Genomic DNA, 16594 nt, shown 5'->3' on the forward strand with positions numbered 1-16594 from the left:
TCCCCCAACACTTTTTATAGTCACATCACATATGCCAACCACCCCCGAATATGCCATAAACTATGCCTATGCAGATGACATTACACAAGAAATAATGCATCCTACAAATTCCAAAAGATTTTTGAAAATGAAAACTGAATAGATAGAAGAATAAATTATTATGAAAACAAGTGAAAAATAAAAACAAACAGCAACAAATTCCAACTCTTATCAGTATCAAAAAACAAACTAACACCAATAACCGTAAACAACATAGATATTCCTTTTAAGAACGAAGTTAAAATCCTTGGTCTCTCTATCAAAAGAACTGGCATAACCTGTCATATCAAACAAAAACTCCGATTGGCAAAACACAGAAAAGGAGCTTTAAAACGTTTCAAACTATTGGATAAAAGCATAAGAATAAATCACTACAAAAAGCCTAATAAGACCTCTATTCGAATATCCAATAGCACCAGCATGCACAATGGCTCAATCAAAGATGAAAACCTTACAAAAATTCCAAAATGGAAACATAAGAAACACGTGGTCTAAACCATAAAAACAACCATGATAATAATAATATTAATGAAAACAACGAAACATTACAATCTCGAACCAGTAAACGTCAGGTAACACAGAAGAGTCACACAAGCCTGGCAAAGATTCAAAAACATTTACCCAGAACATGCTCACAAAACAAGCATTCATTGTGGAAAAGGATAGCTCCTTTCATTGCTCAGGACGAACCAAATCCAGGGTATTAAAATAAAACAAAAAGCAGACAAACTTAAGTAAATATACAAGCCCCAGAAAAGGAATAATCATGAAAACACAAGTCCCTTCGAGGCTGACAAGTGAATCACCTACTGATAATCCACAAGGCATGATGTTGGTGTATAAAATCGACAATAAAGAGCTATTAGGTCTGCCCCAATCGTTTCACCTCCCACTGTACTTCAATTTAACACTTTTCTCTCCAATCTTTCCAATTCTAATTCCCTCCTTCCCTCTCCCCCACCTATCCTATCCCCCTATACTGTAGCTGTAGTATACAAAAGACCTTACGGAGATGTAGATCTTGACTTCATCAATTTTCAATGCAGCGAGAGACAGATGACACTTAGTAACTTAGTTTTAGATATAAAAAGTGACTTGCAGGAACACAGGCAGCTTATGATCAATAAGTTTCAAGATTTCTTTATCTTCTTCAAGATATTAAGTTATTGTAACTTGAAGAGTTGTTACAAAATTCTTGGTCACAGCGAGTTTAGTGCTCAGTCAAGTCTCTCGATTTCGGAACACATTTCCCTTATATATCGTGAACCAATTGTCCCGAATGTTCTCTGCAGGAGCATCTAGATTCTAGAATTGTCCAGCGCAAACAACACACTTCTTGTGCCAGCAGAGATTGACCTGGCAATGGTAGTTATGAGAAAAATCCAGAAACTCCCTTTCCAGAGCACAACGAGATTTTCAAGTTACAAAGATTTTATTTCTACCTCAACTTTTGATATGAATAAATAAGCCTTATGATAGGAAGAATAATGGTGTTATGAACAAGATAGCCGAGGGTGCAGGTAATTATGTAACTGGGAATCATGAAGCTTTGGCTGCAAAAGGAGTTATAACTAGGATAAGCCTATATGAATTAAGGTTGGAGGTGCATATATTCCTTCCTGAAAAGAATTTCCATTAGTTAATGAACTTAATCTAAAACTACAGGGAAAAAAAGTGTGATATATTCAAACACCGAGGAAGTAAAGGCATTTAAGAAATCACTAAAACAGACCAACTTGTTTACTACATGTTCCTCTCACTTTTACAACATATCGAGGAAAACCATGTAAATCAAGCATTTATGTAGAAAATAAATAAAAAGATATATACCTATACCTTCAGTCTCTGTTAGCCAGTTTTTAGCACTATTTTCCAGAAGAAAAAACTATCAATTTAAAAGAAAAATGCCGGATAAGAGATCCGTTTTTATTTGGGAACCCAGATTCAATTGTAAAATTAAACTTAACACATAGCAAGGAAGAAGAGTTAGTACAGCTAACTATTAATAACTCAATAAGAAAGAGGCACAGAACATCAACATAGCCTTGTTTTTGGCGAAGCCTCTCGAAGGACTATCCCAACTTGAATAAAGAAAGTTTCATTCTCTTGTTACCTTTTACAATCACTTGTACTGTTTTTGTGAGACTCGCTTCTCAGTCTTAACTAAATCAAAGTCAAAGGAAACAAATCTCATTGATGTAACCATTGATATGCGTATTGCAGCTATCGCCCTATCTTCCTGCAAGCCAAAATAGTCCAGAATGACAAACAAGCAAGCCCATCCAATTCACTAGATAAGTAAGCTTAATTGCAAATGAGTAGAAATCATTCCATGTATACATCGATGCACACTATATATATATATATATATATATATATATATATATATATACATATGAACGTATATAATTGATGCTTCCCTTTCGTCAGATGACATCTTAGTTAAGGATCTTATTTCGGCCACTATTACTCCATACTCTGTTACCATGAATTATAGAACTTTTAATGTTCATAATGTGACTCCTGGTTATTCTAGCGGTTCTATTTCCCCATCACTATTATATTATTTTTGTATTATTTCTCATGTATAGTCTATTTCTTTTCTGCACTGGAAGGTTTTCCCTGTAGGAACCCTTGAGCTTGTAGCATTCTTATTTTCCTTGTTAGGATTGTAGCTTGGTTATTAATAACAATAATAATAATTGTCCTTTGTCCTTCTACACTAGATAATATACCAGTTTCTTTACATTTAGAATTATTATTATTATTATTATTATTATTATTATTATTATTATTAGCAGCTTAGTTACAACCCTTGTTGGAAGAGCAAGATGCTATAGGCCCAAGGGCTCCAACAGGGAAAAATAGCCGATCGAGAAAAGGAAATAAGGAAATAAATAAACGATATAAGAAATAATGAACAATTAAAATAAAGTATTTTATAATCATTAACAACGTCAAAACAGATATTTCATATGTAAACTTTAAAAGGACTTATGTCAGCCTGTTCAACATAAAAAACATTTGGTGCAACTTTCAACTTTTGAAGTTCTACAGAGTCAACTACCCGATTAGGAAGATAATTCCACAACTTAGTCACAGTTGGAATAAAACTTCTAGAGTACTGTGTAGTATTGAGCCTCATGATGGAGAATACCTGACTATTAGAATTAACTGCATGCCTAATATTACGAACAGGATGGAACTGTCTGGGAAGATCTGAATGTAAAGACTTTGTATGGTCAGAATTATAAAAAAAAAAAAATCTTATGCAACATGCATAATGAACTAATTGAATGATGGTGCCAGAGATTAATGTCTAGATCAGGAATAAGAAATTTAATAGACCATAAGTTCCTGTCCAACAAATTAAAATAAGAATCAGCAGCTGAAGACCAGACAGGAGAACAATACTCGAAACAAGGCAGAATAAAAGAATTAAAATTTTCTTCAGAATAGAATGATCACCAAAAATCTTAAAAGACTTTCTCAGTAAGCCAATTTTTTGTGCAATTGAAGAAGACACAGACCTAATATGTTACTCAAAAGTAAATTTGCTGTCGAGAATCACACTTAAACGTTTAAAAGTCATATAAAGTTAAAGAAACATTATCAATGCAGAGATCCGGATGTTGAGGAACCACTGTCCTTGGCCTACTTACAATCATTCTTTGAGTTTTATTAGGATCCCACTTCTTACATTATAATTTGCACCATGCACTAATTTTAGCTGGATCTCTATTAAGGGATCCAGCAACCCCAGATCTATATTTAGATGGAATTGATGCAAAGAGAGTAGCATCATCTACATATGCAACAAGCGTGTTTTTTGGGCCAAACTGTATGTCTTGTGTATATAGTATGAAAAATAATGTTTCAAGAACACTACCCTAAGGAACACCAGATATTACATTTCTATACTCACTATGGTGCCCATCAACAACAACTCTTTGCAATCTATTACATAAAAAATCAATAATGATGCTAAGAAAAGACATACCCACTCCCAACTGTTTGAATTTGAAAACAAGGCCCTCATGATTAACACAGTCAAAGGCAGCACTAGAATCAAGGCCAGTCTTATGAACTTCATGACCACAATCAAGGGATTTCTGTACAGCATTGGAGATTGTAAGGAGAGCATCACATGCTCCAAGGCCTTTACGAAAACCAAATTGCAAACTCGAGAACGAACAAATGATTACCTTCAGCAAACCTATCAAGACTTTATGTCAAAAGATGTTCATAAATTTAAGATAAATAGGCAGTTATGGTAATTGGGCGGTAATCAGTTGGACTTGAGCTACCACAAACACATTTACATGTGGAGTAACATTACCAATTCTCCAAGTGCTAAAAGCTCCCCTTCTTGCTAACTTGCACATAACACATAACTAGTGAGCTAAGAAATCTGCAGTCTACACCTACATAAGCATCAAGGTCCATCAAGAGAGCTTTAATTTCACGAGATCTAAAAGCTAAAATAGTTAGTTTAGCCTCAGGAAAACAGGAATGAGGAAGTTCGAGTTTCTCATCACTCTGTTTACTGTCAAACACATCTGCCAAAAGGTTTGCCTTTCCCTTTGGACAGTGAGTGACAGAATCAGCTGGTTTAAGTAAAGGAGGAACTATTGCATCTATACCAAAGAGTGCAAATTTAAGGGTAGTCCATCACTTATGCTCCTGGGTTGTACTAGAAAGGGTTTCTTTTATGGTTAAATGGTAATCCTTTTCAGTTAACGCATAAACTCTTAGAGCAAAAGCTCTAAGCTGAGTATAATTATTCCGGGTCAAATCAGATCTGTTACCCTTCGAAAGATGATAGGCCTCCTGCTTCTCCAAATAAGCACGTCTACAATCATCATTGAACCACGGTTTATCCATCACTTGGTACCTTAGCACACAAGAAGGGATATGCCTTTCAATTATTTTGACTAGATTCTCATTCAAAGGGACAACAGGATCAACTCTACTATACAATTTTGACCAATTCAAGTACAAAAGATCATGCAAAATCCCATTCCAGTCTGCTTGAGATTCCATACAAATCTTACATGACTATGATACATCAGGGACATGCTGCTCAGTCTTCATTACTAATGAAACAAGGCATGAACAGATGTCCCAACTGGAGAATCCACTTTACTTGTTATAACGCCAGGGGAGTCGGTGTATACGAGTCCAAGCAGTTACCAGACCTATGAGTAGCTTCACTTATGATTTGCTCACAGCCTGATTCAGAGGCAAAGTCTAAAGTTCTTAACCACTCCCTTTGGTGAGCATTGAAATCACCAACAAAGACCAAAGAGGTCTTCCTATCATCTTCTTGTATCATAGCCATAATGGTAAGAAGACAATCAAAGATAGAATCATCCATGTCTTGATTCCAGTAGATCGAACATAAATAGAAGTTGTTATGCCTTTCACAAACTTTTATTACCTGAATCTCATGACATCCGCATTCATAGCAGGACTTATGAGAAGCAGGATATTTAGTCCTAATATACACCACCATTCCCCTAGCCCTAGGGATGGCATCGCATTTCAACATTATTGGCTTCTTAAAACCAGTTATAAAGAGCTCAGATGACTGCCTCATATTAGAAACCAAAGTTTCTGAGCACAAAAGAATATAATACTGTCTGGATGCAACTGTAATGTCTAGAATATTTGCATGAAGACCACGAATATTGCAATACAGTAGACGACATTGACAAAATCTAGGACGTACTGGTCCCGGATTTTGCTCAGTGTCTCCAGAGAGCATAAGAATTAATGGATATAAGAAAGATACATCATACTTGAAAACCAAATTAACAAGAATGATAACAAAAACAATATGTACAGAAATATGAATAAAGTGTATGATCAACTTGTTTTGTATTGTAACCAACAATTCCTGTTGGCACGGGCCTTTCCCTTGTTCGGTCCATAGTGTATGATCAAACCCATAGACTATAGAAAAAAAGTCGGAAAAATTGGTCAGCATGGACCATGAAAGGCTAAATACCTTCCAGGATAGCCACTTCAACTGAGGAGAGGACATTAAGGATGGTTTTGAAAAGAAAGAGTATTATATAAGGAAAAGACAACCTCTTGATAAACCACCAGACATCCATGGCCCTTCTATTAAGCCAACACACCATTTCAAAAAACAAGAAGAAAAAAGATAAGATAGAATAGTGTGCCCGAGTGTAACCTCAAGCAAGAGAACTTTAACCCAAGACAGTGGAAGACCATGGTACAGAGACTATGGCACTACCCAAGACTAGAGAACAATGGTTTGATTTTGGAGTGTCCTCCTAGAAGAGCTGCTTACCATAGCTAAAGAGTCTCTTCTACCCTTACTAAAAGGAAAGTAGCCATTGAACAATTACAGTACAGTAATTAACCCCTTGAGTGAAGAAGAATTGTTAGGTAATTTCAGTGTTGTCAGGTGTATGAGAAAAGACGAGAATGTGTAAAGAATAGTCCAGACTATTTGGTGTATGTGTAGGCAAAGAAAAAATGAGCCGTAACCAGAGAGAGGGATGCAATATACTGTATTACTGTCTGGCCAGTCAATGGACTTTTCAATGCTGAATTAACTGAAAATTTTCAGATTTATCCATTACTTTTTTAGACACCATGGTAACGGTTAAACATTTCAGTTCTGTAGAAATTGCCAGGCAAAGTAACCTTATTGAGCATGCAGTAAGCATACCCCACTCTTCCCCTTAAATAGAGGAGACGATTAAATCAGGCCAACTCTTTGTTCACCAAAGAAATTCAGCCTGCTCATCTAGATCAAGTGTAATCAATCTATATTTGCAAAGGAAAGGACAGTACATGCTTTTGAGGATAATTTTTTGAGATTTTCATTCAAGGAGGATGTTGTTGCAGAGTAAAATATATTAGTAAAATATGATATTGCTTGCTGAAATTTTTATATAACCTATTGGAAGTATCAGGCCAGTTTTTAAGGTGTAAATAATATTTTTGATTAAGTCAACATTTAGTGTTGGTTAGAATTGCTTCAGCTTCTCCAGTAAGGTCTGAATCATTTACAAGAAATTTTTTGAGGCTAGAGAGTTTCACACTACTGTGTATTTTGCTAGAGAGACTTGCATTTGTGCAAAGCATTATACAGCTCCATGTTTATTCTCTTCCCGGATGAACATGGTCTCTATGGATCCCCATGCTATGAATGGCACCAACTTGCATTGCTTCAAGAAATTTTGCTCTTAGATACTAATGCAAAGAGCAGGGAGGTGGCACCTAGCATTTAGAGCTCTTGCTCCCCTGCACACTTTAGTATGAGAACGCTGTATATCAGTACCTTCCAGTTTATGGACTGACCACAGCAGTACGAATCGCACTTCTTCACAGAGCGCTGAGGAGTTTTGCATCAAAGAATCCCACTCCTCAGCCTTGCACATAGCATTATTTGACAGAGGCAACTCTTGTTACTAGTGCCTGCAAGTCTCCCACCAATAAATTGTATGATATCCATGCCAATAAGGAGAATCGTGACGATTTTGCTAATAGTTCATCTAGTTTCTTCACCCCTGTATGTTGTGAAGGTAACAACTGGATCTCCCGCTGATCACGACTCCTAATATTGTACCAAACACTCTTCTGAATCTCGCGCTGATCACGGCAGCAAATCTTGTGCTGATCACACCTGCAAATCTTGCCATAATTTTGCCTCCGAATCTCCAACCGTTTACACCACTCTTTTATGCCTCTTCAGAGTCGTAGGTCATTAGATCACCTAAATTCAATGCTGATCAAGAGAAGAGTCGGCATGTCATGAGGGAAGGTTGCTCTTTTCTTGAGTCTACTCCGGATATAGAATATTCTTAGGAGCTTGGATAAACTTTTATTTTTGCTGGCGCATGAGGAAATCAACGGGCTTCTATTAGTTAATTGACTAAGACAGTAGACACTAAGTTTCCTCAGGTTAGGTAATTAATTTCATTCTTAAATCAGGTTAATTTCCCATTCTCAGTTGCTAGTATCATGGAAAAAGAGCATGACTTCAATGCATAGTATACCTCACCAGTGATTTTTCATTTTATATTGGAAAGAATCCAAGAGTGATACACAGTCAACATACGTAAAACTAAAGTAGCAGATCATCACTTTTACAGCCTCTCTAGCTTGACCCATATGTCTCAACATAAAATTAAACCTAAAACTTCTGAAGCTATGAGAAAGAAGTTCGATAAGACCACAGAGAAGTGTTACATAAATCCTCCATTTCCAGACTAGCTTCTTGGCAAAGAACCCTGAAAGAATCAATTTTTACTAAATAGATTAGATTGATTTTTTGAGCGCTTTCCTTCGGAAGGATCCCAACTTATAGCTACTTAAAGGTACGTATAGCTAACCTCTCACAAGGGTTAGGAATGATTATATATTTTTTCCCTTGTGGATTCCCCACTAGGGCTTGTCTATGGTAAAGATCTCTGAGTGGGTTCCTTAAATAAAAACATAAATGTCGAAATTATTCTCTTCTTAAGTGCTTGAACTGCACTTTAGATGATGAAGTCAGTCAAGCAATGAATGTTTTCTTTACCTTGATAATTAAGAGAAGAGACAATTTATGTTCCTAAATAAATCAATGTCACAGGCACAAAATATACCGTATGAATGGTTACAGCTGCCCAATTTGGTCTTGCTAGATCCATTCAGATTAGTACAAATTTTGGAGCAGGTTTCAAATGATGTAAAATTTAATCTCTTTGCTCAGGACTCTAAGGATTCTGTCAGTAAACCTAGATCTGTTTTGAATTTGGCTGTGGCTCTTGCCCCATCAACTAATCAAGATGAGAATCCAAGATAGGTTAAGACCCTTTAAACATCCCTTTTGTATTGCCAGGAGATGAGAAACGTAGAAAAAGACTTCAACAACTATTAAATCTATAGTGACTCTCAGCCTTGAAGACCCTGTTGGTGGAGATGTTCTCTTCTCTGTTCTTAAGGGGATGAAGGAGGGGTATAGCCTTATTTTCAAGCAGATCCTTCCCTTAGATTTTCCAACCCTACCCACTTACTCACACACTAACACAATGGGAAGAAATAGAAAGTCTAATAGACAAGGAAGGCCATGTACAATTGTCAGGGAGATGGAGATCAGTGTTGGATATGTCAAAAGTGAACAAGTTCGAGTTACAGTACAAGGTTTTCCATTGAGACACCTGATTTGTCATCACTGGTTATTTTCATTATATCATCCAGATGCTTATCTTTTTGTTTTCATAGTCGAGAAAGTTTTTAAAGTTTGTGCATGGGTAAAACTTTTCTGTTCAGGAACCTTTGTTTTAGTCTCAGCAATGCCCAGCAAATATACATTAGTATGATGGCTACAATTAACAAAATTTCTACATCTGCAAGCAGTCCAGATATGCCAGTTCTGGTGAGCACTCTTCAATGGGTCTAGAAGACAAAATTGACTATTCTTAATCTATTTGGCAAGTTGGGGATTTTGATAAGCAGGGAGAAGTTTATGATCACTGTGACTCAATATAGTATTTGGGAATCATAATTACATCAGTTCCTTTTCAAGCTTTTCCCTCAGAGAAGAGAGTGAACTCCTTCCTCAAGTTTTTACGGGGTATCAGAGACGCTCAACTAGCAACAACCCACAAGTTTTTGAGTCTCCTAGAATGGATGTCTTCCCTAGAGAAGTTTGTGTTCCATGCCTGATTAGGAAGAGGCAATTATAGTTCCACCTAAAGCAATGTTGGGACATTTTGTTAAGCTATCTCGTGAAAACTCTTATTTCACAGTCTGGAAAGTTCAGTCTAGTGCAAAGCTGTTGGAGCAACCGGCAGCTTCTCTCTAGGATGAGCCTCGGGTTTTTAGTCACAGAGCTTACACTATGTACAGATGCATCCATAAAAGGATGGGGGAACAATCCTGTATAACCCTATGATGTCTTGAATGTGAGTGGCAAGTGAGGAGAGACTCCACATCCATTACCTAGAGCTGCTAGCTCTTGTAGGAATCTTATCATTGATGTAAGATCTAGTAATAGACAAGGCTCTCTTTCTTTTAGGAAAACACTACAGTGCTTATCTACCTGAGTAAAGAGGGAGGTACCAATTCAAGGTGCTTATTCTTTGTAGGTCAGGAACCTTTATGCTGGATGCCAGCCATAAATATTACTTTAGTACCACAAAGTTGTTAGGGAAATTTGAATAGTTTAGAAGTTACAACCCAAGACCTTGTGAGAGTCTTGAAATAAAGAGATTCACCATTTGTAAATTGACTTGTGTGATGTTCAAATTCTAGAACCTGCTCCTTTTGCTTATAGCAATTAACATAAATAGACATAGGCATTCAGAATAGTGATTGTGCATGTAAGCACAGCGTGTGGTAAGGAATTGATTACAGTATTCTATTCCAAACATTTTTAGACAATGAATTTTCAAATAATTCAGGATACATGAACCATAAAGATCAAAACTTAGTGTAAATACAGACTAAATACCAAAAAGAAGGCTACATTGCTAATAAAGGACCACTGTCCAAGACAATGATCAAAGGTGAAATATTTTCAGAGCATTCTGACCTACTCTAACTCCCTCAAGTATAACTCCTGAGTCATATGAGATTACCTCCTTTTTTGCTCTGCTTGCTAATTTTATGTCAAAGCTGGATGGGGAGGGCCTGAAACATATGTCTATTTAAATTCTAACTAGATTCCGAAGTCAGGTACACATGCAATCAAGGATTCTCGAAGTGAATTCATAGAATGCAATTGCATCGCCTAATACTATGGGAATATTGCCTGAGGGTTGGATGAGGAGCCATAACGTTGTGTATTGCTGCATGGTGTCTCCCCTCTGTTTATCGTATATTGATTGGCTTGTGAGAAACTGGTTTGCATGGATATCAATGCAGGGAAAGTAATGGGAACATCAATATTCCATAGTAAACTTATGCCAAGCATATTTTCCTCACAATATAATTTTCTCACTTGTTCGCAATTTTTCTAACAATTCTTTTCTTTCGAATGTCCATCCTTTTTTTTCAAGTAGCGCATTCTCTCTCTCTCTCTCTCTCTCTCTCTCTCTCTCTCTCTCTCTCTCTCTCTCTCTCTCTCTCTCTCTCTCTCTCTCTCTCTTTGTTTCTGCTAGCTGATGAACAATTTGCTTCTCCTTTTCACGTTCGGACATCTGTTTAACGTTTGCAGAATCATCAAGAACATGAGCATATTGGAACAGCACTATTTTTTTTAATCTAATGATTTTGTGAATTAATCCCGTAATCATGAACTATGAAAACAAGTAATATTAACATTTAACAATAAACAGACGCACGCATTATTGTAAAAAAACACACACACACATGTATGTATATATATATATATATATATATATATATATATATATATATATATATATATATATTTATGTATATATATATATATATATATATATATATATATATTTATATATATGTATATATGTATATATATATATATATATATATATATATATATATATATATATATATATATATATACATGTGTGTGTAAGTAAGCAAACAAATGTATATCGTTATTGTATAATCTTGAAAAAGAATTATAATTTTAAAAAATGGTAGATTCAAAGATGGAACTGCAGATGACCTCAGTTTCACCATTTGTCCAGGAACTTTTTTTTTATATACTTCTCAAGAATATCATATTTCAGTATTGACTGAAAGTCCATAATTACGAAGGGCAAACTGCATACTCGACTGTGTGTCGCACTGAGGGAATCTTTCCCGCGATAAAACTGTACCCAATTCTATTAAAGTTTTTCATCTTTTGTGAAGCGATGGAAAGTGATATTTTCTGTATCTTTTTTTCTTTTACTATAACAACCAAAACCAGCCTATATATTTGGCATCTTTCAGTCCTTTTTTTTTCAAGGAGATAAGACAAGGAGTTAAATGCTCTCAATGATTGACGGTAATGAACTGACGCATAATAGCCTCACCCAGATGACTGACGACCAAGGTCGCCAGCATACGTTACCCTGCAGGCTCAAGGGACTTAATCCCCGTACGTGACCAGACCTAACATATTCAGACCTTGCCTGTTTTTTTTTTTTTTTTTTTTTTTTACACATAATTGAAATAGAGGCTACAAATTTTCAGGACAGCACCCCTACTAAATTTAGCCATGAGTGGCCAAGGGGGGTGGGTGTTTGAAGTGGTCAAGTGTTGTTGAATGTTAAAACAAAAACGACCATTTTAATTTGCATATATTTCAATGTGAGAATGCCGGAAGGTTTAGTTAGCTGGCTAAGCAGTGGGAAAAGTGTCAGAGAATTGTTTGAATCAAGTAACATTATATAAAAGATCTATTTCCTTTTAATTAGACAAGTAAATGCTTAATTTTCACCTCAACAGACATTGAAATTAGAGTTGGAGCTTAAAGAAGAAAAAGTGGCTGCCTTAAATCGAGAGTTAGATGATCTTAATTCTTCTGGAAAGGTGGAGGAGGAAGTAGCTACTTTGAAAAAAGCAAAACATGACCTTGAACTGCGCATCAAGGATCAGGTAAGAAGAAAATTACTACTACTATTACTATTACTACTTGATTAATGCAGTGTGTAGTTTTGTTTCAAATCAGATGACCTAAAGCATTCCAAGAGATTCATGGGAAAGATATTTTAATTGAATTGGTTTTACTTCAACTACTGCATAGTGTAGGATAAAACACAACCTCTTTGCCAGAAAAAAAAAAAAAAAAAACACAGAAAATGGAATGAGATAGGGGAAGTGGTTTTATTTCTTTGAAATATAAGTCAGTTTGTATGGAATTCAGCTCAATGGCTTGAGTTTTGTCTTGTAGATTTCATATTACAGTACTGTAGTACATTATTATTTAACACTATTAATTTTGGTTTGGACATTTTTATAATTACCTGTAATAGGAAGAAGAACTTGACGACTTAGCAGGACAAGTACAAATGCTAGAAGGAGCTAAAGTTCGTTTAGAGATGAGCATGGAGCAGATGAGGAAAGAGAACCGGAGAGAAATCTCTCAGCGTGAAGAAGAATTGGAGGAAATCAGATTATCAGCTCAAAAGAAAGTTAAAAGTAAGTTGCTCATTTCTATAATCTTACTTAACAGTTATAAATGTATTTAATTCATAAACCTAACTAACAGACTATAATATCCGTTCAGATTTTACCTTCTACTTCTTTTAGAATTATTTACTAGATGTTGCCTGAAGATGAAAAATACATAATTATCAAGAAATATATATATTTTTTTTAATCTTTTCACAATTAGTGACACTTGTTTTCAAGGTGTTAAAATATCTTTTTGTACAAAAAATATTTAACCTTTTATACTTTATACTTATAATGTTATGTGAAATAGTTTAGGACATGATTGTCAATTAAATCTTAGACATTTGTTGTAAATTAGTAAAAGTACACAGCTTGTATTCTTTTGTCACATTTGAGCTTACAAAACAAAGACATCAGATGGTGTAGTACAACCATTACCAATAAAAGTTTTACATTAGGTTGCCACTTTGTGGTTATATATATATATATATATATATATATATATATATATATATATATATATATATATATATATATATATATATATATATATATATATATGTATATATATAAAGTTATCTCCACCCATTGTTTTCTTTATGATGAGGGAATTCCCATCTGTTTCAAATCCTCGTTTTTGTGTCCTTCCTACTGGTATTTATCCTTTTACTTCCATGTCCCCTCTTTTCTGACATTACTGCTTTTCTTTCTAATTATTTGCCCAAACATTTCACCCTTGGGGACTTCGGATTTATGTAACAGCCTCTAATATAACATCTTTCTGCAATTTTCTCATCAATAATATGATCTTTCCAATGCACTACAGCTATAAATCTCATCCTTTTATAGGCAATCCTGCTAAAAATCTCTATTATTTTAAGTCTCCCTAGTGAAATTCCAATTTATTTATTCTACTGAATAGTTTTTAATAGTTTTTGATGTCCTCTCAGTACCATGTTCCTAATCTAGAATGCTACCAATGGTAATAAGGGATTTACTTCCAAAGCAGAAGTCTGTCCCTGCTTCACCTCACTCTTTATCATGTGTATTTAACGAATTTAAAGTAACTTGACCTTTTTACATTACATAATCCTGGTCATTTTTTTATTACTCCCATGATTTGCACGTGATATTCAGTATAGGACATAACTGCTTTTCACTGTAACATTTCATTCACGGTCATTCCTTTGCTTCATTTCCAATTACTAATTTCTCTCACCTTATAGTTTTTTTATCTGAAGCCTCTCTTTCCATTCCACTGTTTTATATTTTGAATATTTCTTTTGACTTTGTATATAGCTGCTCTTCTTATAGTAGCCCCTTGGTGATTCTTGTTCCTAACATCTATTTAGCTTCCTCTATTAATGCTATGGACACAGTGCTGATCTTTGATAGACAAATGCCAATCTCAAATTCTTCTAATACATTTGCTTCTGTCATCTCGCTAGATCTTGTTTTGTAATGTTATTCATTATTAATTAAATGAGCCTTTTTGGTGCCTAGTATTGTTAGAGTTTCCATTTAAAATGATTGCTCAGGATCTTCAGGATCTTAGTACGTATCCTGTAGTCATTGTATAGTATTATAAAGACTGCATTTTATGATTTCTTTGTTACCACAAATCCTTTACACAATTGAAAGGATTTCAGATATGTGAAAGGAGATTGTATCTATCCACCAGTTATTTGGCTCTTACTTTTCTTTATTACATTTAAACTTTCAAATAGGTTAGTGGTTCAAATACTGTAGATTCTGTAGATAATGTCAACCTTGACTATAATATTTAACCTTTAGGTATCCTAGAGACTATGGATTTGACATACTATCTCCACTTATGAGGACTTATGAGATAAAACTAAGGTAATTGACCTTGTAGGCTTATCTATCTCCTTCCTACTAGAAATAGTTGCCACAGGGGACATTCATGGTACACAAACATACCCTGTTGATGGAAAATTGTCCGAGTTATTTACCGTTATAATAAGCATAATGATGTATTAAGATTTCAACAGCCAATATACCTTCAGAGAAAAGTTGTATTGCTTTAGCAGTACTTTCAGAATGCATATTTATAATAGTCTTGAAGCTTCAAGTTTTTCATCATTGGATAGGCTCTCTTAACCCCTACAGATGTCATTTCTTTATTAGTTTATTCATTTTATCAAGATCTTCCAGCTTAAATTCATTGTCTTTATTTAATGTTTTGAAAATTCCCTCTATCATGCCAGCACATATTTTAATCTTTCATATACGTTGCTCCATTTACGTTGCTGGTTAAGTGATTGATCTTTACCCTTAAATTACTAATATCTGATAAATTACAGAAGATTCACATGATTCTCACCTTAATTAATCAGAAACATGTCAATTTTATTGTAATTACAAAAATGATAAAGAAGTATTAAAACATTTGACTAAAAACAGCTTGATAAAACTCCAAATTAGTTATGGCCTCATATGTAATTAAATAAAAGATTTGATTTGTGCATCCTATAAATATAGTATCTCAATATATAGTATACATTTGCAATGAAAACTATGCAGAAGACAAGGTTTGCAATTTCCTAGATAGAAAAAATCATTACAGCATTAGTCTTTTAAGTTGATCAACTTGTAGAAATTTATCTTCTTATCTCACAATATTTTGTGCTTCTTGGTTGCCTGTTCTCTTAGAGCTATAGGTGTATTTTTTTCAGTATAATTTTAAGGATGATAATCTTGATAATTGGTCTTTGTTAATTATTATTCATGTTGGTGAATCATGCTATTAATAAAGCGACTATTTCTTCAGGTTTAGAGGCTCAGCTGGAGAATGAGCATGAAGAGCGAACTCTCTTAGTCCGTGAAAAACATGAATTGGAACGACGTATAACTGATTTACAAGACAGAACCATTACACACGTGGATGAAGATTATGTTCATAAATTAAAGAAAGAACTCAAGAAGACTAAGGCACTCCTTCGTGATACTCAGACCATGTTGGAAAAAGCCCAGTCTGAAGGAAGTCATAAGCTGATTTTAAGGCAACTGAAGACACAAGTATGGCTGATTGTTGGTTTAATGTAATTGGTACATGTTATGTTTGGCCTTTTCTTTTATTTTTTTTTACAATATAAGAATATTTACACCCCTTTTATTTATCCCAGTTATTCTTGTACTATATTATGTTTAACCATATATATTTCCACAGCTTGAAGATGCCGAGTTTGCTAAAACTGCAGCTCTTAAAGCTCGACAATGTGCTGAATCAGATTTGGCGGATGTCTCTAGTCAGCTAGATGAAGCATTAAGAGCTAAGAAAGATTCAGAGGAGAAGTGTGCCCGAGTCAATAAGGAAAAAGCTGAAATCCAAACTCAGGTAAAGGTTATTGCATTATTCGAATAGTATTATTTTCCCATTCTTGTTTTGAGTGAATAATTTTGGACTTATATTTCTCAAAAGACATCTATTCCATTTTCTATTCATTTTGCAGCTTGAGGAAGGGGAAGAAGAATTAGC

General features: G+C 34.8%; 1 protein-coding gene across 6 annotated transcripts in view; it reads left to right on the forward strand.

The window, feature by feature from the left end:
• The window catches only part of LOC137657944 (uncharacterized), a 201223-nt gene that overhangs the window by 115709 nt on the left and 68920 nt on the right, over positions 1-16594 (forward strand). For all 6 annotated transcript variants that reach the window (XM_068392657.1, XM_068392660.1, XM_068392658.1 and 3 more), the window contains 5 exons: positions 12427-12576; positions 12954-13119; positions 15887-16134; positions 16286-16453; positions 16569-16594. The exon at positions 16569-16594 is cut by the window's right edge and continues 106 nt beyond it. In XM_068392657.1, coding sequence (XP_068248758.1) covers positions 12427-12576; positions 12954-13119; positions 15887-16134; positions 16286-16453; positions 16569-16594 — 758 coding nt within the window. The remainder of the gene's footprint in view (positions 1-12426; positions 12577-12953; positions 13120-15886; positions 16135-16285; positions 16454-16568) is intronic.

The sequence above is a fragment of the Palaemon carinicauda genome, chromosome 18 (genome assembly GCF_036898095.1).
Source record: "Palaemon carinicauda isolate YSFRI2023 chromosome 18, ASM3689809v2, whole genome shotgun sequence".
NCBI classification, from domain to species: Eukaryota; Metazoa; Arthropoda; class Malacostraca; order Decapoda; family Palaemonidae; genus Palaemon; species Palaemon carinicauda.